The 27312-nt window shown below is 42.6% G+C and overlaps 1 protein-coding gene across 1 annotated transcript in view; it reads right to left on the minus strand.

Annotated features, from left to right (window-relative positions):
- Nucleotides 1-483: 483 nt before the first annotated feature.
- Nucleotides 484-27312, minus strand: part of trpc5a (transient receptor potential cation channel, subfamily C, member 5a) — a 68285-nt gene continuing 41456 nt past the window's right edge. Inside the window, exons 11-17 of the mRNA XM_078276606.1 lie at nt 23293-23493; nt 21511-21632; nt 12125-12320; nt 11198-11407; nt 6930-6971; nt 3143-3232; nt 484-1542 (exon numbers count right to left, since the gene is read on the minus strand). Of these exons, the coding sequence (XP_078132732.1) occupies nt 484-1542; nt 3143-3232; nt 6930-6971; nt 11198-11407; nt 12125-12320; nt 21511-21632; nt 23293-23493 (1920 nt within the window). The remainder of the gene's footprint in view (nt 1543-3142; nt 3233-6929; nt 6972-11197; nt 11408-12124; nt 12321-21510; nt 21633-23292; nt 23494-27312) is intronic.

Below are 27312 nucleotides of genomic sequence, written 5' to 3' on the forward strand. Positions count from 1 at the left end.
GCTCAGGGAAGAGGCAGTATGCAGTGGGCCGCGCAACATGGCAGCTCATTTTAAATCGTTCTCAATCCAGTTTTTACAGTAAATGAATGTCACGAATCTCACTGAGTGAGATCATCTGAGTGGCTTGAAAACCACTCTGAAGTTACCTTGCTAGCTAGTTAGCTCACTGACTGGTGGGTTACTTTGGTAGCTCTCTCGCTCTCTAGCTACAGTAGCTAGCCCACTCTGTATAGCTTGTGCAGGGCATTCTTTTCAAACCGAAAGTGGACAATGATGTGTCTGCGCCATATTCCAACCAGATGATGTCAAAACTGTCTTTATGAACATCTGCCATGTCAGGATCCCTTCTGTCCTCGCTCGCACGCGTCACCAGAACCATCACTGATACCGCTCCGTGACTTCTCGCCCCTCCACCCACCCCCCTCTCTCCGCCTCTCTCCCTCTGAACGTGTTCAGCCATTTTGCAAACAAAGTCCCTCTCTCCTATAGCTGCGTGGTGACAGAGTCCTCTATGACCTCACAGCTGTCCTCTGTGACATCGTCGCAGGGTCCCATATACCCGCCAATCATCATCAGCCCTCCTCCTCTTCTTGCCCTTCCTCCGTCCACGTCGCCCTCGCCCACTCCTCCCGCGCCTCCGCCCTGGAAAATGTCCTCGCTGGAGTCCAGGAGGCGTGAGCTGGACTCGGACATGTTGGAAGCACAGTGCAGGGATTGGCAGGGGCATGGGGGCGGGAGGGGCAGCGCCAGAAGCGAGTCCCGCCCGTTCACTCTCCGCGGGGAGAATGAAGGGTTACTGACGTCGACCGAGCGGCCCACCTGGTTCAGGCGGGTCTCGCTTCGGGTCACGCCGCTGAGTCCGAAGTCGGAGTGAGAGCTGCCCAGGGGGCGGAGCAACCCGTCAGAGATGGTGTAGGAGGGCGGGGACTGGAGCGGGAGATGCATGGGCGGGAGATGCATGGGCGGAGATCTGCGCTTGGAGCGCGAGAACAGGTAGGAGAGGCGCTTGAAAGAGTCTGTCTTTGATCCCGGAGCCGAGAGGCGCTGCAGGCGGGTCCTGGTGCGAGCGAACGATGAGGAGAAGGATGAGGAGAAGGATGAAGATGGGCACGGGAGGGTGGCGGTGGAGGATAGAGGGATGACGCTCGTCTTCAGCCCGTTGCTCTTTGGTTTCCCCTCCTCGTCCTCCTCGTCCCCCCATCCGACGCCCTCCTCCAGCTCCTCCTCCTCCTCCTCCTCCTCCACCTCCCTCTCTACCTCTCCCCCTCCATCTGTCCGGGTCATCCCAGAAATGGAGCGCACCAGGGCGGACACGCCGAGCGTCGGCGACCTCGCTTCGCCCTCCCCCGGGGTCATGAACGTCACGCCCTTTGACCTCGGGGCTCTGCCGCCGCCGTCGCCCGACTCGCTGTCGTCCTCCGACGCCATGGCGCCGTCGTCTCTCGCTGCTTCACTGGAGGAGTAGTGTCGCCGGGGAGGGCGCCGGTTGCCGAGGAGATCCAGGACCTCGTAGCGGAAACTGGAGATGTCCTGCTTCAACTCCTGGAAAGAGACCGAGACAACTGGTGTCATTTAATGTAAATACCGCTGATAGTTCAAATGAGTTCTGTTGTTTTAGTGAAGAGAAGTGAAATCTCTCTTCTTTACTTAACAAGGATAAGAGAAGAGAGACTAAATGTGTTGAGAGAAAAAAAATCAATATGGGAGCAAAACAACATGCTTTATCAGGAAGGCTGCTTTCAGGAAGTTTATTCAAAAAGCTTGAAATATCTGACATTCTGGGGAAAACAGAGAGAGAGAAATAACAGAGGAAGAAGAGGGTGAGGAGGGGAAGTGGAAGAGATGAGACTGGTGACTGAATGAGAGAGGGGAAGTGAAACATCAGTTTGGAGAGGCAGAGAGGGTGAAGAGGAGGGTAAGGACTCAGGAGGATGGAGGTGAAGAGAGAGAGAGAGAGAGATCGCGGTCAAGAGACAAGCAAAAGAGAGAAAGAGTGAGCAGATAAGTGGAGGTAGTGACTGAAGAGAGAGGAGGGAAAAGACTTTCACTTTAACTAAATAAACTGCTTAATTCACTTCATTAAATAACATCCACTTGGTTGTAATGTTTAATTTCAGGCTAATGTATGTATTCTTTCTTGTCCAATGAGAGTTAATATTGTATTTAGTTTTAAGGATTGTAATTCTTGTGTGATGCGTTAGGATTGTCTCTGACTCAGCGCTGTAACAGCGTGTTCTGAACATACACAGCGTGGTCTGTCATTGTTGTGGTGTTTATTCCTTCATCTTTCTCTTTTCTTTTTAAAACAAAAAGTGCAGCATGTTCAGTTTCACTGAGCACAGTGTTGAAACTATTTTCATTTGGATTCAATTCAGTTCGCTAACAAGTTGAATTCAGCCTGTAGCTTTATTACAGTATCAGATCATTACCATAAATGCAGACGTAAACATTTGCTCTGTTGACTTCTACTGCGACTCACCTGCTTCTTTCTCTCCCCGACGTACCAACGAGCTACGGGCCAAATAATGAATCCTTTCGTTCTTTAACATACGATCAGAGCCACCTTTTTCCCTTTTTCGCTTGCCATATGCCGCACACGTGGCTTTATTCCTCAGAGAATAAAACACTGTGATTTACTTTGACATGCACCTGATGTTAGATACACTTTTTAAACACACTCTCTGCCTATTTATAACTCCTCATTTCTACACACATACACACACAGAGTTATTCAGCTCCATGTGCACCTGATGTTGTTTTTGCATTGAAAAGCCCAAAGGAACTTTCCACTTCAAAGCCCAGGCTGGGCTCCAGAGGCATCATGGGAAACTCTGGAGCTAAAACAGTTTGGAATAATTTACGGCTCAGAAGATTTGATTTGAATCTCTCCTCAAGGATCAAGTGAACTGTTGGTATCGATCAGAGCTGCAGATTTGGGGCAGGCGACGAGGAGAAAATGAATAAATCTTTGTTTAAACTCTACAGTGTTTGAGCCGAGACAAGCCAGACGACCTTTTTGTTGCTCTATTTATTTTTGCTATCATCTGTTTCTTATTTATTTATTTGGATCCCCATAAGCCATCACCATGACAGCAGCTGCGAGTCATCAGTGGTTTCCACCTTAAAAAAAAAAAGTACCCACCTTAAAGTTCTCCTCCGTTAGTCCCTCGTCCGTCTTGGCGCTGCGTATCATGGCAGCCACATACCTCTTCACCAGGCTCCGGATCACTTCCTGTTGGAGACAGTCGCCATGGTTACTTTACTGTCTTGGTATCTCATTATTTGCTCATATTTTTGGGCTTTTCTTTCTTTTGCTGTCAGAAAAGTGAGTACAGCTTATTTTTTATGGGTCTGTACTTTGTTAATAATATACTAAATGTTTTCCTGGAAAGAACTATATCAGTGTAATATATATAAATTAAGTATATGACGACAATATCCAATTCAGGGAGACTTACAGCTGGAACACACTGAGCGCGTAAGTGTCAAGTAGCGTGGATACATGCCTGATCGGGCGCCTGGCCATTCATACCGGACGCATATTTCTACGCACCGGTCACAAAGCGATCCTTCTCCTCTTGGCTCTCTCTCTCGCTGCGGATCCACTTTAGCGACACGACTGAAGCGTGGTGTCGCTAAAGTTTCCTAAGCATTTTTGTAGTAGGACGTCTAGAATAAAGGAACCGCGAGAGACTTCCCCCAGTCTCCCCTCTGCTCTACTTCTGTTGGATAGTCGCGTCGCGTTCAACGGATACATTTGCATAAAGATGGGCATCGGCCAGCTTTTTGACGTGCAGCATTTTTTCAAATGCAGCGCCGCCATCCCGGGATGCTTTGCGGGCGCGTTAAAGTTGCTTAACGTCACCCATAGGAATAAAGTGGAGCGCGGCGCGACATGTCACACGGCCAGGTGGATCTGCACGGTCTCTCTCTCTCTCTACGAAAGAGACATGATGAGAGGGGGGAAACTGTGCCTATATGTGGCTGTGTGTGTGTGTGTGTGTATTTTTTTTTATTTTACCTTTATTTAACCAGGAAGAGACTCATTGAGATTAAAAATCTCTTTTTCAAGAGTGTCCTGGCCAAGACAGGCAGCAGTACTACCACACATACAGTACATACAAACACAAAATACACAAAAACACTAAAAACATAAAACAACTGAAACAGCAAATCCTTCAAAGTCAACCACAATCCTAAACACATCAGGCAAAACATCTGCAGCCAGATGTGGCTGCCTCCAAGTCAATCAACATCCTCTTAAAAGCGACCAATGAGACCAGCTCAGTAAGCTTCATGGATTTCTGTAACTTGTTCCATGTAGAGGGAGCAGCAAACTTAAACGCCTTTTTCCCCAGCTCAGTTCTAACCTTTGGAACAGACCGAAGGAAAAGATCCTTTTGTGTGTGTGTATGTCTCTCTCTCTGTCTGTCCGTCAGGCTCGATGGTGTATTTTGCCTCCAACGGCGCCTTCCAGGCAGCTAACCCTAACCTTAACCGTAAACATAACCATTGCCACGCTGCCTGGGAGGAGACGTTGGGGTAAAAAACACCAAAGACCGTCCGTCGGTCTCTCTCTCCGTGTGCCTGAATGCGTGTCTCGCTGTGAGAAGACAAGACAGCCCAAATCACCATGAACCTAGGTGTTTTATTTCGAATGAGTTTTATTTTTGTTAAGTATCTGGCTGCACTGTGGTCTTCCTGTATGTGATTACATGCCTGGATTGACACATACGCTCGCATCGCGCGCAAGAAATAGAGGAGACGCCGAAACTATCGCTGCAGCGCTCAGGTCGACGCAGACGCTACACACCCCGTATAAATGGACAGATTGGATAACATAAATAACATTCTATTAAATAATACTAAAAAACGTTCATATATTTTTTTATTTAAGAAAAGATATTTAAGATATTTTTTTCTCAAATATTTAGGGCTTAAATAAAAATGCGAAGAACAATTTCCATTCATTATTGTCAGTGTTTTTAATGGTAATGTATACAACTATTACTGTGTGATCATTTACAACTGGCTCAAACACACAACTTGCTGCTTCACAATATTTCATCCTAACTGATGAATTTAAATGGTATTATCTCATTAAGTAATCAGCCAATGAGGTGAGTGACCCTCATTGATTTAAAGACCAAAGACAAATTTCACCAGCATTTGGTGCTCAGTGGGCGGTAATTCAAACCCTGACGCGCGCGCGCGCACACGCACGCACACACACACACACACACACACACACACACGCACGCACACACAGCATCCTCCCACAGTCAACACCTGTGACTGCCAAACAGGACGGTCTGGCATGCTGTCACTCTCCGCCTCTGCCAGAAACGCACCACACACTCTGTTAAAGCGAAGGGCAGATTCCTGCTAACAATTCTGAAAAAAACATGGACGGGTCTCAAAGCAACAATCAGCGCTGCCAAACACAAAGTACTGGCGTTCCTGCGTCTGCAGTCGCTGCCAGTGCTGAGGTGTCAAAATACAAGGGATCCATCTCGGCTGATTCGCTGCACAAATTCTTATAAAAATCCTCCCAAAAAACTGGACATCAGAATACCAATCGTTGCTGCCAAAAAAAATATACTGTGTTTCTGAAGAGTTTAGAAACTTATATTAGAGTACACAGTGTACTGACAAAACCTGGAGTACACTCCTACATCACTGCAGCAGGGTGAGGAGATGAACCACTGGAGGTCAGCAAAAGAAGGTTGCGGTTAAGCCGCCTACACATAATCAGCAGTAAAACGGCCAGGTAGGACACTTCAGAGGCAAAGCACAGTGCAGATATGTCATGAGCGCTTCTGGCTACCTCTTTATCTCAGTGGTTGCACCTTGAGAGGTCAGCGGCAAATTAGAACAATGCGCCATGCTGAGGGTAGTGCTTCCTTCAAGTTACCTCCACCGCTCTCCCCAGCCTTGTGTTGTAGATATCTGCAGCTGCCAGACTCCCTTAGAAAACCTCTCATTTTACTGCAGCAGGGTCTGAGAGTCTGCCCAGCTCGGTGCAGGTTCTGGTTCTCCCTTCCCTCCAGCGGGCCCAGGAATACAGCCTGGGCCTCCAGCAGTGTGGTGTTGGCTCCCAGGAAGTGGGCGGTAAGCTCCAGGTCCTGCAGTCGCAGACGGCCCCTGCTACCCGGTGCAGCTTCTCTCCATCTGCCAGCACACGCAGTTGAAGTTCTGTATTCCCAGGTACATATACGTAAGTAGTAAGCAAGTATGTTGAAAAACATCATAGTAGGGCGCCTGGGTAGCTCACCTGGTAGAGCGCTCACCCATATATAGAGGTTTACTCCTCGACGCAGCGGCTGCGGATTCGACTCTGACCTGCGGCCCTTTGCTGCATGTCGTTCCCACTCTCTCTCCCCCTTCATGTGTTCAGCTGTCCTATACAAATAAAGGACTAAAACGCCCCAAAAACAATCTAAAAAAGTTGAAATGTCGAAAAAAGTCAAAAAAAAATCCTGATCACGTGGAAGATCCTGCCGACCAACATTCCTAACAGCCGCTGCTGCCGGCCGCAGAGCTCTCCGCCTCCCTGCCAAAAAGCTCAGACTGGATCTGGGTCTGTCCACGGCAGGCTGGTCGCTGCCGAAACCTCTGTTGGAGTCTAAGCTGAAGGAGTTTCGTCAGATTTTGCGAGGAATCGGACCTGGTGGCAAGCATTAAGAATAACTGTATAGAAATAGCCAATATTTTCGCTAATGGTCCCGTTTGCTTACGTAGGTCATATAGAGGCATCAAATTGAGACAACCAGTTAAAAACTCCTTGTAGTAACTAAGTTTTTCTTTAAGTTACGCTGGAACAGCAGCCCGTTCAAGTTGGATCAGGTAGTGGACTGATGAGAAGCACACACACACACACACACACACACACACACACACACACACACACCAGTGACGGCTGTACAGACCTGGTAATGCTGGTTCTGTATCAGACTGTCAGCGTGGCGTTCCTGCAAACACAAAAAGAGACCACGTTAAACACATTATGTTTCTGTATTCCTCAGATAACCTGGTATCATAAACACTTCATTCCAAAATCCAAAAGTTCTTTTGTCTTTTCTTTCTTTTTTTTCCAATTCCTTAAGCACTATTTTGAGAACAGGGACACAATTAGCACAACCACACACCCAATTAGCAGAACACACTGCTGTTGCTAACCTAAAACACTTTTAGCAATTCTACTTCTCAGTGATTAGAGTACTGTAAATGAAGTACACAGAGAAAGTGCAAATATACAATAAGTTCACCAAACACTACACAAGACCAATGCTGCAGACTGAGGAAAATATAATGTATTTCTCTCCATATACCCAAATCAGTCAACATGTCAACATGGAGAATCACACATGTCCCAGTTTTTATGCTACTATGGTAGTGTGGTGTTTGTCTGCTGTTTGCTCAGCAAACAGCAGAAAAACATAAATACTGTATCCAGTACAGGTTACAATTACAGTAAAAAAATAAATAAATAAAAAAAATGGAAAGATCTGAAAAACACAGAAACTACTGGACTGACCTGTTGCTTTTTTATAGTGCTTAAACCTGATTGGTGTGTCTACAATTAAGCAATCATGTGTTTGTGCACCTGATGGCTGTGTTTCTCAGACTGGCTCATAGGTGTGGTAATATGACAGTCAGTGTTTTTGAATTGCAAGGAAGTGACATCATGATATACTTCTGTGTCTAATGTATACAAGTGCGTTTAGTGTTTTGCAAATCACTGTGTGTATTGCCTTGCAGAAAGTGTGAGGCTGACATTGTGCTTCTAGTGATGCACACCAGGGCCAAGGTTTTGCTCCTTGAGTGTTTTGATAATTGTGAAATACTTTTGATTTCAGTGTGTAAGCAATCGGCAACAACTTTAAATAGTGATGCCCTCTTTTGAAAAATGATTGTTAGCATCAAAATGGAGCAAAAGAGAACAGGTAATAAATTGCTTTTGGCTGACAGAATGACACTTTCACAACCTGCATCCTTCATATTGGAGAGCTTCTGAGTAATGAACTCCAGTTAATCAGTTTTCTCCATTAAAAATGAATATATTACTTCTTTGGAGAGAGAACTTCTGCTCTTCATTTACATTTTGAGGCCTTTAGCGGATCCTTCCATCCTAATAAACCACAATCATCTCAGTGACAGATATGCAGATATGAGCAGAACTGTCTCCTCTTCTCACCTCATCAAATGTTGGAACCAATTGTATCAACTGTGTTGGGAACAAGTGGGTTATTTTGGGAGCTGAAGCATCAAACGAGACCCATAGAAGACTTATTCATGCAGCTTTTTGTAACTCAGGGCTTGGCAAAGGAAGACAATAAAGAGAGAAAATAAACGAAACAGACCACATTATAAATGTGCATTCAAATCAGAAAATAAGTATTATTCCAGCAAATAAAAACAAATGTGTGTGAAGATATTTACGCTTCCACTGGGTGAACCTTGCTAAAGTTATAAACTTTAAACCGCTATATCTCAAAATTGCCTTTGCAATGTTATTTTAAACCATAGTCAGAGAGACACAAGAGTTATACTCTCCTCTTATTATAGAAGATTTTGAATATGACTGGATTCATAAGTGATGGTTATGGAGGACCTTTATGTCAACCATGCACTAGAAGACTTTGAAAAGACTTTTAAAAGACTAAAGTCTGACACCCTCTCTCATCGTAAGACAATGGGTCTTATATTATATCTGTTATATTTTGTCTTGCTTCTCTGATAACTTAAGATCCAGACATCTAATGTCACATAGATGAAAACCAGCAAGATCTTAAAAGTGTATTGTAAAAATGTGGCTTAAAAACTGGATAAAAAGTATATTCATGACAGCTTCTGGCAGACAACCAAAACACTGACGCATGCTCAAAGGGGATATGACGCCATCGGCAATAAAATGAAAGACTTCCTTGGGTTTGAACATTGTTGAAAACATTCGGGATAATGTCAGTACACAACTCTACAAAATATATAGAAATAGACATGTATGAATATGTTGTCAACCTGCACTCATCCTCCCCACATCTTCCATCTATTTCCGCCTATCATCGCCTTCAATATCTCATGCTGTTTTTCTGCTTAGTCTGTCAACACGCATGCACACACACACACACACACACACTCTCTCTCGCTCTCTCTCTCTCTCTCTCTCTCTCTCTCTCTCTCTCTGACTTGATCAGATCTCTGCTGTGCTGTGTGGCTCTGTGAACCTATGTGGGCTGGTTGGCTTATATAACTCAGCTGACTTCAGCTTAGGTGAGCATGCCAGCTGCACTCAGAGTGTGTGTGTGAGTGTGTGTGTGTGTGTGTGTGTGTGCACACGTGTGTGTGCAATGCTTGCTCACAGTCTCTCTCCAGATGACTGGATTGTGTTTATATGTTCATCAGGACGTGTTCATCTGCTGATGTTCCTTCTGTGCTCAAAGACACACAGCTGATGTCGCACCATGTCCCGTCTGATTGTATTTCTGTAAATTATATATCCCCTTCGCTCACTTCACTCACTTCAGTCCTTCTGCTATGAATTTATTTATTTTGTATGCTACTTGATACAACGTGAACATAAAGTATGACAGAGTTAGTTTACAATCTGTGTCATCATCTGAGCTTCTTATGTTCCTGTTGGACTCTACGCGATGATGCTGGTTTTGTGATGTAAGTTTTATCATCATGCTTACTACTTACATTTATCATTATCACCAAACAAAATGAAACTGAATTTACCCTTAAGAGTGAGCATGTTCCTTTGCCTTGTGCAGTTGCTTTAAACGTATAGCGTTCACAGTAAACCAGCTCAGTTTGCATGTGAATCCTCCAGTGACTTGTTAACATGAATATCAGCATATGGCCTTTCAGCCCGGCTGTGGCTCTCGTAGCTTGTTTGCATAACTGTTGAGTGACGGGCATAAATGAACATTTCTTCTCAAGTTTGTTTTGTCTGAAGTGGAGCAGCAGAGAGACTTGTGAGTTACCCTGACTGTCCCAAAGCGCTCACTGGTTTGATCCGGGCAGCTGCAGCTTGTCAATCAAACTCAAAGTTTACTCAACTTTACTTTAGTTTTTTTCATATACAGATGAATAAAATGTTGTTTCTCTGAGGCGCAGAAAGCTCAACATGGAGGACACAAACAAAGGCAAAAATAAACAAGCGAGAAAACCTAGACAAACTAGACATAATGCTATAAATAATAAATATGTCGGATGTTCTGGTACTGGCCTTGGAAGATTTGGTACCGAGCCGTGATAAAAACATGACTTGGCCAAAAATACAGTGTGTGGTGCATTTTTCTTCATCACTCCTGTCACGTCCACAACAACATTATACTGATTTTAAATGAAATATATAATCAGGACACAAGTTATTTATCATCCCATTTTAGCATTTAATAGTACGTGAAATCTGTGAGGACAGCACCTCACTGAGTGTTGCTGAGAGGTCTATATACATATGTTTTTTTTATTATTATATTATAATTATAAGTAACTTCAACGAAAACAGAACAAATACAGTTTTGGTTTGTGTTTAGTTTCTCTGTCATTTTCTGACTGTGCATCAAGATAAAGAGAGAACAGCTGAACCAAATATTTCATGATCGTGAACATGCAAACAAGACTAATGGGAGACTTTATCTTTCTGTGTAAATACCTAGTGAGAATAATTATGATCTGCAATTTAGATACCATGTCCCCTCCAGGTTGGTTGCTCCGCAACACATTTGTCAATTTCAAAACAGTGCTCGGTGCAAAAAAGATTGGGAACACCTGCCCAACTGTCTGTGCAGAATTTAAACATTTCGGACTTTGGGGACTGCGAGTATATAGGACTACAAAAAAAAGACACTGTGGTTATCTGACCTGGGGAGTGCACACATGTTGACCAGGAGTGTCTATGCACAAAAAAATTGTTCACATGGGGGGACCAATAATCGGTCGGTCAGAATTATTATCAGAATACAGCATAGAAAATCTGCTTAGAAATATAGGAAATATTGGATAGGATAGAACAACACAATGTAATTCTGCTAAATAAAACATCACATTTATTATTAGTTTCATTTGTTTTCATTTAAAACAAATTGTACCCCGTGCCCCCCCTTCTAGCTCCGCCCCTGCATAGGAGCATTAAATAATGAAATAAGTACAAAATACAGAATATGATTTATAAGAATATGAGACTCACCGTGAACTCTCGGAGGTTTTCACATTTGTGTGTTTCCTCCCCGGGCGCCTGGCCTCTTCTGCACAGCTTGTTGTGGAGCCACACGAGCAGGTACAGGATGGACTTGGGGCTGGGGATGATGTTGAACGGAGGCGGCAGCGTGCCACCCTCGTCAAAGTAGCTCATCCACAGCTTGGTGCGGGCAAACTTCCACTCGATGTCGGCGTGGTCCTGCAGGACGAAAAGAACACAGCTTGAGGTCCTGTAACAATCTGAGAGGTGATCTATTTAATTTTTTAAATGAAATTTGGTGAAGCAATTAAAGAGACATGATGCTTAGTAACTGTTGTAAGATGTTTATTTAGAACTAGTGCAGACTACAAGACTTTGAGATTAAATGTATTGACTACAAGATCATTCCTTTTGGAGAGATCGGCAGTTGGAGCGAATGATTGCAATACCGTAAATTAAAATAATGTCTGCTAATAAGTCACGGGGATGGATGGATTACTGAACGGGCCTACCGAGCACAGGCCCAGGGGCCCAAGGGGTCAGGGGTCCTGACTCACCAAATGTTGCTGAAAAAACAAAACACAAAACGATCACAAAGAGACGCTAAATGACTTAAAATAGACACAAAACCCCAAAAAATGAACATAATGACTACAAACCTAAACTTAAAACGACTAAAAATAGATGCAACACGCCGAAGTAGACGCAAAATGACCACAAAGAAACACAAAGTTACTCCAAAAGGATGCAAAAAAATCAGAGCTGCAAAAAGACTTTAAAGAGATGCAAAACAACCACAAAATGACCACTAATTGACCTTAATGAGGTGCATGATGAGCAAAAATTGATGCAAAACAATCACAAAGAGACAAAGTTTTTTTTAAACTAAAAACAGTTGATGAATCATTTCAGTCACCATTTAACGTTGCGACTTACAGCGATGAGCTGGTAGGAGTTGTTCATCATGGCGATGAGCATGTTGAGCAGAACCACCAGCGAGATGACGTTGTACGTCCCGAACATGGTCGCCCCGACGAACTCCGTGAACTCGTGGCGGGCCTTCACGTTGGTGACGTACAGATTCAGCAGCCCGAATATCGACCAGAACAGAGACTGGAGAGTTTCGAATAACCTGAGGACACAGCAGAGAACTTTTACTTTGGTAAAGGATTATTCAGTATAGAAAAATACTTTGCACATCTAAAACGTGAGACAGCTGTGTCAGAAGGGGGCAAGCAGGTCAAAAGTTGCAAAGAAACTCCCGTACAGTGTCTAACTTGCAAAACATATATAATAATAATGATAATAATAATAATAATAATAATAGTGCATTTTATTTATATAGCGCTTTTTTTTTTTAGACATTTTACAAAGTTTAAGGAAATACTAAAAAAATTCACACACTTAAATACACACATTCTTAAACATTAAAGCTGTAGTGCGTAGTTTCTGTCTCCCCCATGATGAATTCTAAGTAATGACAACAACACTGTCGGCGCCCCACATGATACAAGCCTTCTGTGATCGCGGACCGCCCCCACGCAGTTGCTAGTAGCCAAGGAGGACACGGAGGATTAAAAAAACATGGACTCTTCAGCAGAGGTTATTAACTTCACTCGAGTTTCTGAGTGTGAAAGTCACCGGACAACACAATCTTCTGAACATAGTCCTACTGAGAAATACAGAGAGAGTTGTGTGGAGCTGATAGTCATAATTAGCTTTGTAGCAACTCATTTGGCAACGGCTTGAATGTAACGGATGTTCATTAATATCAACAAGTCACTAAAGCTTTAAAAGCAGCTCTAAACAGGTGAGTTTTGACATGTGATTTGAACATTGGACAGATTGGTGCAGTCGTGGATGTGTTTGGGGAGAGAGTTCCAGAGGGAGGGGGCAGCTATAGAGAAGGCTCTATATAAAGTTCAATAGAAGGCAACGTTTCGGTACTTGGTCTAGTACCGCTAGGTCTAATACCGAAATGTGGCCTACTATTAATTTGTATGTACTTTTTGCAAGTTAGGCAGGGTAAAGGATTCTTCAAAAGAGAAATATAAAGGCAATGAAACAATAAAGAGACAGACTTTCATTATAAAGCTGAGCTCAGAGGAAAACACACTAAACACATTAAGTGACACATAAAAATAACTTGTAGGGTTACTTTGCAGTGATTTTGTCAGTTTAAGAACCTCAGTAACATTCATCTTTCTCAGATTGTCTCCATAATCAAATAACAAGCACAACAAATTTAAGCTGATGACATTTCATAGACAGTCAGATGCTTACAGACGACCAATAAATGAGCTACTTGTAAATATGTGTGAGCAGCTGAGAGGAAATGTGCTCCCATCCTTTGTGGTATAAACAAACCCTTCAGGAGGAGTCAAGCAGAGTTAAAAGATATGAGACGTGTCTTAGTACTGTTAAAACTAAACGGTAAAATCTACATTTATCGCTTTATTTTTTACTTAAAGAACTCAGGAACAAAAAAGAGCTGCGGGAACTGTTAATAGCTCACAGTAAGAAAAAAATCTGTCTTAATGGTGCTTGACTAACAACAACGTGTTGGCCCATCATCCAAATGGCAACACATACATCGATGTGTTTTCAAGATTTAAAATCATTTAAAGTTGAAGAAAAAATAAACACACATTAAAAGACGTTTTGACAACACAGCATGACAGATCGTTCATAATCGGAATAATCGTATCACTACTGTTTATTTCAAGACTTGACTCATACTATTAGCATGATTGAGTACTGTGACAAAAACAGTAATTTTACCTCGCAGTACACGGGACTTGGTGGTCTACCGCTGCCTTTATCAGTTAGTTAGTGTTACTGTCACTTTGGTGTTTTAAAGGGTTAGTTCAGATTCACCAAAGTTATACAATAACACAAACAAACTAACCGATCGAGGCAGCGGTAGACCAGCAACTCCCGTGTTTTTTTATTTTATTTAATTTTTTTTTTTTAAAGATTATTTATTGGGCTTTATAGGCAGAGGGAGAGGGGGGGGACAACATGCAGCAAAGGGCCGCAGGCCGGAGTCAAACCTACGGCCACTGCGTCGAGGAGTAAATCTTTATATATGGTGCATGCTTTACTAAGTGAGCTACCCAGGCGCCCGCAATGCTTGTGTTCTGCGAGGTAAAATTACTGTTTTTGTCAAAGGAGTCTGGTGGCTTTGAAGAGAGCAGAGATAACGGCTTCAGTTCCCCGTCGTAAAGGGCTGTCTGACAGCAAGGTAAAGCAGTGAAAATATTATATATATATATATATATATATATATATATATATATATATTATATATAACTAATAACTAAATATAGCGTACACTTAAAGCGATATAGATATTTTTAGGTTTCTGAAATATGTTTAGCTGCTGCCCCCGTCCACAGCAGGACACTGCTTAGCTTCCGTATCTTTCCTGCCAGCTTTTCTAAACTGGGGGTGTGCCGACACCATCTACTGTTGCTAATACACAGACTGTGGAGAAATAGATTACACAAGTACTTAATGACAATGTACATCTCTCAATTTCTGCTACAGTTTCAAAGTGCTCCGTAACATTCTCTATACAAACATATTTCCTTCCTCACTGTCACTTCATCCCTCTGTTTGCCGTCTTCTGTTTCTCTCTCTCTGTTTGTGAGACAGTCACAGTTACAGCACAGCTTATTGAATTTTTGATGAAGCAACAATTGGCAGAACCCTGACACTACATTACGAGAATGAAAGAGAGAGAGAGAGAAGGTTTTGTCTGCAGGGTGTTATATTTGTGCTGCATAAAATATTCATAGCAGTGTGTGGTAGGAGTGAGTGTGTGTGTCTGTGTGTGTGTTCCAGCAAGGTATGTAGGTGTGAATGATCACTATACCAATCAGTATACAGTGTGTGCGTCAATATGTATGTGTGTGTGTGTGTGTGTGTGTGTGTGTGTGTGTGTGTGTGTGTGAGAGATGGAGTGAATTTCCTCTGAGTGTACAGGTGAAATGTGTGTGTTACTGTGTGTACTCAATGAGAGGGAGGGCGAGAGACTGTGATGAGTGTGCACATGAAGAGAGAGAGAGAGAGAGAGAGATGATGATGAATGAAGCAACCGAGCGTGATGTTGCGTCACAGTTATGAAACGAGGAAAAAAGAAACAGAAAGACAAATAAACCTCTCTCTCTCTTGCGCTCTCTCTCTAACATTTGCTTTTCTAATTAAGCACAGTTTAATCAATCTCTAGCATCTATTCTTTCATTTGTCTCCCCCTTCACCTCCTCTACCTTCCTTTTCTTTCGCTTATCTCCTCTCAGCCCTTCCTTCTTTTCCTCTCGCTCTTTCTGTACTTCCTCCTCTCCTCTTTGTTTTGTTTTCTTGGTTAAACATTTTAACAAGAGGAGATTATCATTTTGTAGTTATTTTCTGTTGTTTTGTTAAAACAAGTTTTTCCTCCTCTCCTGTCGATGTCTCCCTTACTTGGTTTCTCTCTCTCGTTTCCATGCCTCTCTCCATCTCCTTTCATTTTATCCATTCTTCATGTTCCTTGTCTACTATCCCCTTTCCTCTCCTTGTCTCCTTCCCTCTCTTCTACAGTACTCCCCTTTTGTTTTCTCTCCTTTCCTCTCCTCTTGTTTCCCCTTCTTCCCTCTTTGTCTCTCCTTGTTTATCATTATTCTTCCTTTCCTTGTTTACTGTCAGCTCTCCTTTCCTTGTCTCCTTCCCTCTCCTCTACCCTCCACCTTTGTTTTCTCTCCCCTCCTCTGCTTGTTCCTCTCCTCTCCCTTCCTTTTCTCCTCATGTTCTCTCTCTCAGTCCCATTTGTCAATTCTTTCCTCTCCTTGTTTACTATCCCTTATCTCTCTTTGTCTCCTTCCCTCTCCTCCACTGTCTCCCCTTTTGTTTTTCCCCTCTCCCCTCTCCTCTCCGTCTCTTATTTTCTCCCCTCTCTTTGTTTCCCTCCCCCACCTCTTGTATCCTCTCCTTGTTTCCTCTCTTTTCATTATCTCCTCTCCTTTTACGTTCTCATTTCCTCTCCTCTCACCTCTCCCTCTCTCTTATCTCCCTCTCCACTAAGCCGAGTCACTGGCTGCTACATTTCACTGTTGCAGCTCTGCAGTTGTGTGGGAGGCACTTGGCACTAGTGTACAGTTAAAGCTGGGTAGGACGGTGGGTAAAAGGCAAAAAAATCACCAGCATTGTGAAACCCAGGCCTCTTCCCGTAGCTCTCCCCTCTCTGTCCTCAGCACCTCCCTTCATACAGTAACCTGTACGAGTGGTTCATTTCTATCATCCCCATCGTGACCCTGATGCCATTATATTGCAGCAATCTGTGAGAATGACATCCTGTTTTATTTTTAAAGCCCTTTGAGATGGCATACTGTGATTGGAGGCTCTAGCTAGCTAGCTATATAAACATAAACAGGTTTTTCCCTGGCTTTTCAGAGCGCTAAGGTGCAGATGACGCCATATGCTTATTTGCATATTAATATCGTCATCGTGCAATTATCACTATCACTTAAAGATCACTAAAGCAAAACTTTAGGAGCAGCTTGTGTGGAAAATGAGAATAGCTGGTCCACCTTAAAGCCAGCCCACCTTAAGTTAGTGAGCCTGTTGTTCGCTAACTCGGTGGCTAACCTTTAACCAGCAGGTAGCAAGCAAGATACGGGAACTTGGCTTGGGTCTTGAGCAGTTGTAGCATTTAATCACTGACAAACTGTAAACAGACTGCAGTGCTATGTTCACAGCTATAGTGTTACTGGTACCCTTCATACTCAACAACAAACACACAACCCTCTCTTTTTCCCCCTCTCTCCACGGCGCCATTCGGTGCGTCGTCCAAATGCACTCCAATTTGTTTTGACGTTCATGGGGTGCGCAGAAGCCTAGGCGCAGCGCCTACTAAACCGTATGGCAGGGAAAACCCTGATGAATGACATTGAACCCCAAGTTGCTCCCAATGTGCGGGCCAGCGTGTATGTGTGTGTTTCTGTGAATGGGTGAATGAGAGGCAAATTGCAAAGCGCTTTGTCCGGTAAAGGTAGACAGGCAGTCCATTTACCCTATTGAATTAGCCACAGCCGTGAGCCTTTGGCTACGGTAAACAGAAAGCCAAACTATTAGCAACATTTTCGCTCATCTCTGAAACGCTTCGCCGATATTTCAAAGTGTTTTATTGCGTTTATTGTCAGACTCTCTTTCAGACTCTTTCTAATAAGTCCGTCTTCCTTTCTTTGGGTTGCTTTGCAGTGTTAGCAGTTGATGTCAATGTTGGAATAGCAACTTTTTCTGCAGGATTTTCCACTATTGAATCAGGCCTTTTCATTTGTAAAACAGCCAATATGACTTTATAGTTCCTAACAGTACAGATCCACTTTGGCAACACGACTGAAGCGTGGTGTCGCGACGTTTCTGAAAACATTTTAAGCGAGAAATAGGCCGTGCAGTTGCTGAATCTGTCTTCATTTCAGATCGACAAAAGTCAGTTTAAAAGATTTTCGTCTACTTCTACTGGATAGTCGCGTCGCGTTCAACGGATTCATTTGCATAAAGATGGGCATTGGCCAGCTTTTTTGATGTGCAGCATTTTTTCAAATTCAGCTCAGACTCCCAGGAGCACCCATGCTGAGGGAGAGAGACACACTGTAGAATGTGTGCAAATCACAGAGAAACAGAAAGAGAGAGAGAGAGAATTGTGTGTGTGAAAGACGGTGAAGGAGTATTTACAGCTTTTGTGTGAAGGCAGAAAAAGGGAGAGTGCGGTAGAGAGAGTGAGACACACACACACACACACACACACACACACACAGAATTGTGTAAAACGATGTAGCACATTAACGGTGATAAGTGTGTGTGAAGTACAGATGAGCGAGAAGAGGATGGGTGAGACACCTGAGTGCAGAAACAGGAAATGATCTCGCCAAATAACTCAAATGTTGATAAGTGTGTGTGTGAATTACAGGAGCAGGATGCAAATCTCACAGAGAGAGAGAGAGAGAGAGAGAGAGAGAGAGAGAGAGAGAGAGAGAGAGGGGAAATAAGCCTTGCATTGTAAACTCATGAATGCTGATGCAGGCTGGGCCGCTCACAGGGCCGCGATCACTCTGTTTTGCATAATGCATCATCTGAGCTGTCACCGCGGCGATCTGATCGCTCATTTAGCTTCATGATGAGGCTGATTTCTTTCTCTGACTCTGATGCACTGACAACACGTCAGGGCTGATGAGGAGGAACTCTGAGAGCAGCTGTGATCAACACAGTATTCTTTTGTTTTTTCACGTCAAGGTGCACTGAGTGCGTTTGTTCTTTTTCAGCATCTTAGCGAGGAGGTCGATAAAGACTTTAACCATCCCGTGCCTCAACTCAGCCTTGAATTACATTTTCAATATTTAACCCAAACTTTGATGTTTTCCTAACATAACCAAGTGCTTTGGTGAGGCAGCTTTAAGGTGTTACTCTCTGTCTGTCACAGTCTGAGGATCTGAAAACAGCTGCTGCAGCAAAAAGTAAACTTAAAACCGACCTATTCAGCCAGGCTTTTTAATTAGGAATGTTTTGGAGACATTACAGAATTATTCTATTTATGTTAAAAATGTTATTCTATTTTATTGTATCTGTTTTTTTATTATATATGTTTTCCATCTATACATTTTATTTTTAGTTTGGTTTTTTATCTAGCTTTTATTTAACTGTTTTCTTCTATAGCATTACAATCTATTTTTTAGTACTATTTTATTGTTGTTTCTTCTTTTCAATCTACTTGAACTTTAACTACCTAGTTCTTTACTACTATTGCTGTTATTATAGATTTTAAATCTATTTTATTACACATCCTCCTGCATGCATCAGTCTCAAGCTGTTGAATTGTTCTTACGCTTTGCACTTGTGTCTTACTATCAGCTTGTCAATCATCTGTGAAGCGCTTTGACCTGCACTAACCTGTATGAAAGCTAACCATTGGGCCATATGGTGCCTGATGCTATACAAACAGAGACTGATTGATGGATTGATTGATTGACTGATTGATTGAAAAATTGAAAAATTGCAGACGTGTTCAATAAGAACATTTTGCACTAACCTAAAACAGCCGATGTAATGTAAGTCACTGAAAAATAGTTGATTTCAGTAAATTTTTGCAACTTTTGCCTACTTGTCTTTATCGCTTCTATTACAAAATCCTGATAAGTACCCATTTAAAAAAGTGCGATCTTGGCCTCCTATCAATGTCCCGAGCGCTTTACTGTAATGGAATCAATACGGCTATTATCTCAAACAAACCACACGTATCAATATGCGGCCCCCTGACTCGACTTGGCGATCACTCTGCCTCCCTCAGCAGAGAAACACTGGATCTGTGTGTGTGTGATGCAGACCTGCCATATGAGCCATAATTCAAACTTGGCCTTTCAATAAGCTAAACCTAGACTTGCTTTTGCAAATGTTGCCTGTCTCACATCTCACATTAATATTCTTCACATCTGCTGAGTAGGCCTGAGCTCCTCCTCGACACCGACCATCGCTTCCATATCATTACCTGTAAGAGCAGGGTCTGTGTGTGTGTGTGGGTGGGTGCGTGTATGTCGACACAGCACCTCTAGACACACACACACTGGACTTGTAATCAGCCATCGATACAGGCTGCATTTAAATGGACATATGCATCACTGATGGCTGATTTTATCACACCTGTTATGAGCAAACACCATGGTTTATTTTCCACCCAGAGACAAAACTACAGACCTGACACTACACTACAGGAAGGGCTTTTATAATGAATGGATGAGAAATCCAGACATTTATGACCATATATACATGAGTGAGTTGATGGCGTTTCTATCATGCGGCTGGCACCCAACTGGAAGAAAACAAAGATCTGAGGGTGATGACGAATGGTCTACACAAAGACAGCAGTGAAAATGTCTTACTGGAGAGAAAAAGAGAAACCGAGGCCGAAATCGTCAGACAAATTCAAAAAAACGGCAAGAGTTTTCAGTTGTTAATGACCAAATTACGAACTGGGTCTGTGTCCACGTCATGTCCTGCCTAGTGTACGCTCTACCCAGGCGCCACCCCTCGCCTAAACTAAACAGAGTATTTTCAGTAAGTGAGGCCTCGTCTGAGATGGATCTCCTGTTGGGTGCTGTGAAAGGGAAACTTCGGACAATGTCTGGACACGATACGCTGGACATTTGATTTGGTTCATATGAGAAAACAGCTTAAGAGCAGGTGTAATGTTGACTATGTTCACCATCTTAGAAAGGATAAGGAACGTTTTTACAATTCATCCTGAGGGGAACACGAATATCTAAACCAAATGTCATGGCAATCCGTCCAGTAGTTGTGGAGATATTTCAATCAGAACAATAAACAACACCTGCTGGTGCTGCTAGAGGATAAAGTCAGAGGGTCAAGAAAGTCAGTAAGATTCAATGTCTGTACAAAATGTCATGGCAATTGAAAAAGTAGTAGCCGTTAGACCGACATCGGCGTTGTCTTTCTTAGAGCTGCTAGCGTGTTCAGATTATTCAACATACAAATGAAGCTATTTAGATATATAAGATTATAAAACGTAAAGACTAAACAAAATGTATGCAATATAAAACACATGCATGCTAATTTTGATCGGCTGCAGAAATGTTTCTCTTATTAATTATTACCGCACTTAAGACCAGGAGGATCAAAAACAAATATTTTAGAGACTTTTTAGGGATCAGCCGGACTGAAATGTATGTCCCTGAAAGTTTCTATCTCTGTGTTAGAAAAACTAAACAACTCTTCTTGTATCTGTAAATATTCAACTGTTTATATGATAAAAAGCCATAATACGCCTTGCACTCTCACGAGATAACATGGGAGCGACTGACCGACCTTGTGAAAACGCACAGAATGCTCCTGAAGGCAGAGCATGTGAAGACGACATCGACTTCTTGTTATTATGACTTCATATTAATCATAAAAAGCTGCTGTAGAAGGCTTGCTGCTGCTGTGAGTGCTGTAAAACTGACTCCTTGCTTGCGCAAGTAAAAACGAACTTTAAAAAGATCTTCAGTGTTCCTGTCTATTCTTTGATAAATAATTATCCTAACACTCCGAAAACTATATACATATATATATATATAAATAAAAAAGGGAATTTGTTCCTGAGCAGGAGGTGAAACAACATCAACATCATTAACAGTAATGAGCAGGCTTCAACCAGGAAAAGTTAAAAACCTTCAAATAGTGAATTTGTCGCCTTTGATATCTCCAATGAAGTCTTCACAAATGTATCCAAACCGGTGCAGGTTAATTATACACAGGTTAAATATAACACACATATGGAGGGGGGCACTCACGTTGAGAAGGCGTTGTTCTGCCTCTCACAGCGGATGCCCTTGCAGTTATTGGGTTCTTCTGAGGCCTTGGTCTCATAGTAGAAATACAGCTGGTTCAGACCATTGGCAAACGCCAGCAGGACCTACACAGGAAACACATACGCATGGTGATGTTCACGTATAGTGCGTTCCATTTACCTCGGAACTCAGAAGCCGAAGCTGAGAATGACGTCACACCCGAGTTAAATGCGTTCCATTTACAAGTCGGATTTTCATTGTTTTCATTAGCTCTAGCCAAGTTAGCCATTGTTAGCAATGCCAGTTTATAACAACACATTATGCAGTTTTTTGTGCATACAAACAGTGTAACAACATGTCCACCGATAGAATATGGACAGCACTGCGTGTACGACTGATTTAATGAGACACAAATAAGACAGAAGTGTTTAAAACTTTATATTTCTACGGCTTACACAACTGATGATGCACAAAGCAGCCATGTTGGATTTGTAGCTCGGGGTACTCCGTGGTTGCCAGAGTTCCGAGCTCGGAAATCCGGGGTCAGGGGGGCGTGTTTCTGACTTTGACCTCCGAAAATCTGACTTCCGAGTACAAATTGAACGCACTTTCATATCACGAGAGATCATTTCCAACACAATGTATCTAAGAAAACAACCATTCAGCACTCATGTGAGCAGCTTTTCTTAGTTTGAAATGAAGCAGTTCTGGATCTCACAACAGTAACTTCTGTTACAGGGATTGACCCTGTGCTCCTCCAGGGCATTTTGAAACACGGCTTTCTTCTCAAACAGGAACAAGAGCATTACGTAAAAGCTGCAACTGAGTGAGCATGAAGCAGCGAGGCTTCTGCGCCTCGGGGCTCACTGGGATTGATTTAAGGACTACAGGGAGCTGAGCAGTTCTCATGTGGATTGTGTTGTGGGGTAGTAGTTCCCCTGAGAGGGAATAATGAATTCTGGATGTAACTATAATAGGCCTGTTGTGTCCTTCTGCCATCAGTGAAGGATTTCCTCGCTCTCTACATCATCAAAGATGCAGAGTGTTGTTCAGTTCATAGGGAAATATGTGCTAGATGGAGGGAAAATACCATCAGTTACAATCATTTCATGGAAAGTCACAGAATTTGAAATGGATATATTAATTTCTTCAATTGAGTCTGGTGATTTTTTTAGGTCAAAATTTCCACTTTAAACATTAAAACTCAGAACTGGATTTCCGTCAAACTGTGAACTAAATGGTGACATGTTAGCGTGCTGAAATGCAAAACATTACCATGCTACATTGAATATGCGATGAATGTTTGGCAATTTTCAGTTCATCGACTAATCATCTTAGCCGTACTTGTATAAACATTTGGGGAGTTTAATTTGCAGCAAAACATCAGATTTTATAAACTCTTTGAATGTTTTGTGTGCAAAAATGAATTGGATTTGTAAAGTAACTAAAGCTGTCAGATAAATGTAGATAATAGAGTAGCATTAGCAACGAAAGTGGAATAAAAAGAAACAACTTAAGTACCTCACATTTGTACTTTAAGTGCAGTACCTGAGTAAATGTACTTAGTTACATTTTACTTACATACATTCTTACATTATATATATGACAGAAAATGAGTAAAGTGCCCTTTAAAAACAAATACTGACATTGAGAAGCAACAACACACACACACACACACACATACAAAACTGAATCTACAAGCTAATTGTGAAGTAGCCTGTATATTGTGTGTAGGCGATTCAAACCACAGCTTTGTGTCCTATGAGGAGGATTACGACATCTTACCAGACAGTAAATGAAGAGGAACTTGAGGATGTCCAGCAGCATCCTGCCCAGTGAGATCTGCAGCGGCCCGAGGTGGGAGTTGGCGGTGAAGAGGGAGATGAGTCTGAGCGAGCTGAAGATGTTGGCGATGGCGAACAGAGCCTCGGCTATCAGAGTGGGGTGCCACATCTCCCATTCCTCCCTGGGACGAGAGGAGTTATACTGGAGGAAGGAGAGACATGGGGGAAAAAGAGAGGAGGAGGGAGGCAAGGGAGGAAAGGATGAGGAGATTAGATGAGAACATTGATCAGTACAGTGGTTAGTTTAGGACGTGTTAGTCTCGCATTGCCAGACCTTCCTCCACAGCGCTGCGGAGGAGGGTCTGGCTAGTCCAGACAGCATTCCGGGATGGGAGAAAAACGTGCTCTGGTTTATTGGCATTTCTTTAAACCAATCACAATCGTCTTGGGCGGGGCTAAGCGCCGGAGGGCGCCTTGTGCCACTGCAAAATAGCCTCGGGAAGGAACTTGTTTTGTGGAACGTGTGTACATTCAAAGGTTGTTTTAGTCGTGCAACAGAAAACTCAGATTGGACAGATAGTCTAGCTAGCTGTCTGGATTTACCCTGCAGAGATCTGAGGAGCAGTTAACCATAGTCCTCAAATCCACCGGAGTTTCGAATGCCAACACACCGGAGCAATCCTGGAAGTGGAACGCCGTGGATATAGACTAAGGACGCATTAGCTTAGCACAAAGATTAAATAATAACCGTAATAATAATAATACATTTATTTTATATAGTGCTTTAAAAGGTCCTTAAAGGCACTTTACAATGTAGAGACAAAGAAAAACAATGACAAGATCAGTAGAACAACAATAACAACTAGAACACTAAAAATGTGAATTAGTATGCCATTTAGCAGAAAAAGAGGACACTACGAGGTGACACAATAAAAAGGAGCGGCAGTCAAACCTCAAATGATGGAAAACAATGTATTTTATTTTATTTTGTAACTCTTTGCACTTGACACAGTTGAGTCTATGTTTTTCATCGTTCTCTTTCTGGCCTCCAACATCCTCTCATACTCTCTTTTTTTCTGTCTTATCTCTCTCTTCTCTCAGGCCTTTAAGGTCAAGTCCTTTTTGTCTTTTCATGATTTAAAAAGGGTTATACATGCATTGATATGGACCCATCTTCAGCACTGTAATGCCCTCTATGTTAGTGTGAGCCAGGCCTCCCTGTAATGCTTGCAGTTGGTCTTGAATGTTGAAGCCTGTCTTTGAACACGCAAGAGAGAGCACATTTCCACCCTACTGTACCGGCCTCCCTTCACTGGCCTCCCGGTATATTTTAGGAATGAGTTTAAGATTTTATTTTTTGGGCTAGCTCCAACCTCTCTCTCTGACCTTTTACAGCCAACACATATCCTATTAAGTCACTCAGTCCTGCTGACCAGTTATTTCTGGTTGTCACATTCAATATAAAATGCTTTATATTATTCATTTATCTGTCACTCTCCATCACGCTCCCAACAACCATTTTCTCTCTCCACTTCCCTCTCGGTTGTCTCGGCTTTCTCCTCATTCTAAATTCAGCCATTATACTTCCACAGGTCGTCTGTCTTGTTAGCTCTGCCGCTATTAGCATTCACACACGCACACAGATGCACACCTATTTATTTAAAGACACCTTTTCTCAAATGTCTGTGTCTGTCACACACACACACAACCACACACACAATGATAAAGCAAGATTTTGCAAGAGGCCGTAAGCAGGATTTTAAATGCTTATGTGTGTGTTTGTGTCCTTGTATTTGTGTTAGTGTAATGTAAGGATATAGTTGTGTGTATGTGCACACATTATATCTGTATGTATTTAGGTGTGTGCTTATAAAACTGTGTGTGTGTGTGTGTGTGTGTGTGTGTGTGTGTGTGTGTGTGTGGGACCTGTGGAGGAGGGCCACCCGCCACCATCAGTGACTCACAGCTGCTGCAGATGGCCCGGCCGTCTGGTGTGTATGTGTGTGTATGTGTGTGTATGTGTGTGTGTGTGTGTGTGTGTGTGTGTGTGTGTGTGTGTGTATGTATATAATTACACTATTGGCTCTTAATAAATAAATAGATCTTGTATGTATGCAGAGTACCATTACAGATGAAAAATGTGCTGTGAAAGTGAGAAAATGATTGCGTCAAATGAAATGACTCCAGTTTGCGGTTTTAAAGGTCAGTTCATATAGTCTAGTGCTCATTTTAACTCCTTTATATACTGTTGGCTAGTTTTTTATCTACAACAATGCATCATATTCTATAAGATCATCATATGTTTGTAGCGTTGCTGTCCTGTGAGAACCACATATCTCTAAAAAGTTTTTAAAGTGTTCCTGGTGTCAGAAAAACAGCCCTGTTTTCATAGCCTGGTTGACACCAGACCCTTCTCAGTTGTAACTGAGAGTGGGTCTGTGCAAGGTTAATTCGCAGCTCATTTTCAAAAGGGGTGTCACCAACGGACGCCGCTCAAATGCCTCTGGGCGCAAGTGGATAGTCCTTCAACCAATCAGACCAACGATCCGGGTGACGTAGCAGCATCAGCGGCATCAACGGGTTGCTGCACTTTGGTGGCCGTCATGTTGAATGTAAACAAAAAGCTGCTCACCCTCGCTGCGCTATCGTCATCGTGTAAAGCCCGCCTCAACGGTTGTGACTGGTGCCTCGATTTGGAAAAATTGGAAATGGGCTTGAAGGGGCTCTTGGCCAGACTTCCCAGGCTACTGTTTTCAGCTTTGCGACGATGCATTTTCCAGCTGATCCAAGAGTTTTTTTTAAAGACTCAATTTAGCTTAGGGACCGTTCGGTATTTATGGAATGGACCACCGGAGGAAAATAAGGGAGGGTCATGTCTTTTTATTATTTGTTGAAGGGGGGGGGTCACCCAACATTTTTTAGTCTGGGGGGGAGGGGGTCACCCAACATTTGTATTCATGAAAAGAGCAAAATTTCAAAGTGGCTTGTTTGGTGCATATTTTTCCATGTAGCTCTCAGTCTCGGCCCCCTAGCAGATGTGTCCCTGGTGGCTGAAACGGGTAATTGCATTTCTTTTTTTAATTACTGGAATAATTACATCTGGCATGACCAGATATCTTATAAATATTTTAAATAACACAAAACAACTAAATGGTGGTAGGTAATACAACAGATTTCATATAGGCCTACTGCTTTAGTAAAAAAAAAATATTACCTGGCTGACGATGGGAGCAGCAGGAAGCAAAAAAACGAAAATTACTGTTGCACTATCTGGACATCTTGCCGTGCCAAGGTTGTAATATAGGTTTCCTAAATGCCATGTATATACATTTGATGTCAGCTTACTAGTTGATTGCGGGTTTTGTGTAGATTTGGACTTTTATGTTTATTCCACTTTGTTGAAACGGCGAAGAGGAGAGGCCTCGTTCACCTGTTTGGAGCTGGCTGGTGAATGTGACGCTCGTATCGGCCTTGCTGGATACACCGTGACTCTGTTTGTGGATCTACTGATCGCTGTGGCTTTTTTTTCTTTTTCTTTGTGTCATTGGAGTACGGCAAAATACGGATCTTTTTTCTTAACGTGTCTTAACGTTTTATGGTGTGATTGCGCTTCGTTTCTGCGTTTGGAGAGGCGTCTCAACAGACCGTAGGTCCAACACTGATTGTTCACTGTTACAATTTAGTTGAATTATTCCACCACCGTCTGTCTATTGCGTTCCAAGACAGCCGTGCCGCAATTGGCGATTGATTATTACCCAGTGTGCTTTGCAGAATGGTCTCAATGTTTTATTTTTTTTATTTCATGTGAATACTAGTTTACTAGAGGAGTAACTTAGTATTTGAAGTAATCCAGTAATGCAGGAAGTGTGCATTTAGTTTCCATGCTTATTGTGTTTCCACAACAATGTTAGTGAATAAATCTACTGAAATGGCCACCACACCATAACAGTGGGCTGTGATGTGTAAGATGAGAAAGCAGAGGTCAAGTCACATATCTCATTGCTGTAAAAAAACAATGGGC

Source organism: Sander vitreus, chromosome 19, assembly GCF_031162955.1.
Source record: "Sander vitreus isolate 19-12246 chromosome 19, sanVit1, whole genome shotgun sequence".
Lineage (NCBI taxonomy): Eukaryota > Metazoa > Chordata > Actinopteri > Perciformes > Percidae > Sander > Sander vitreus.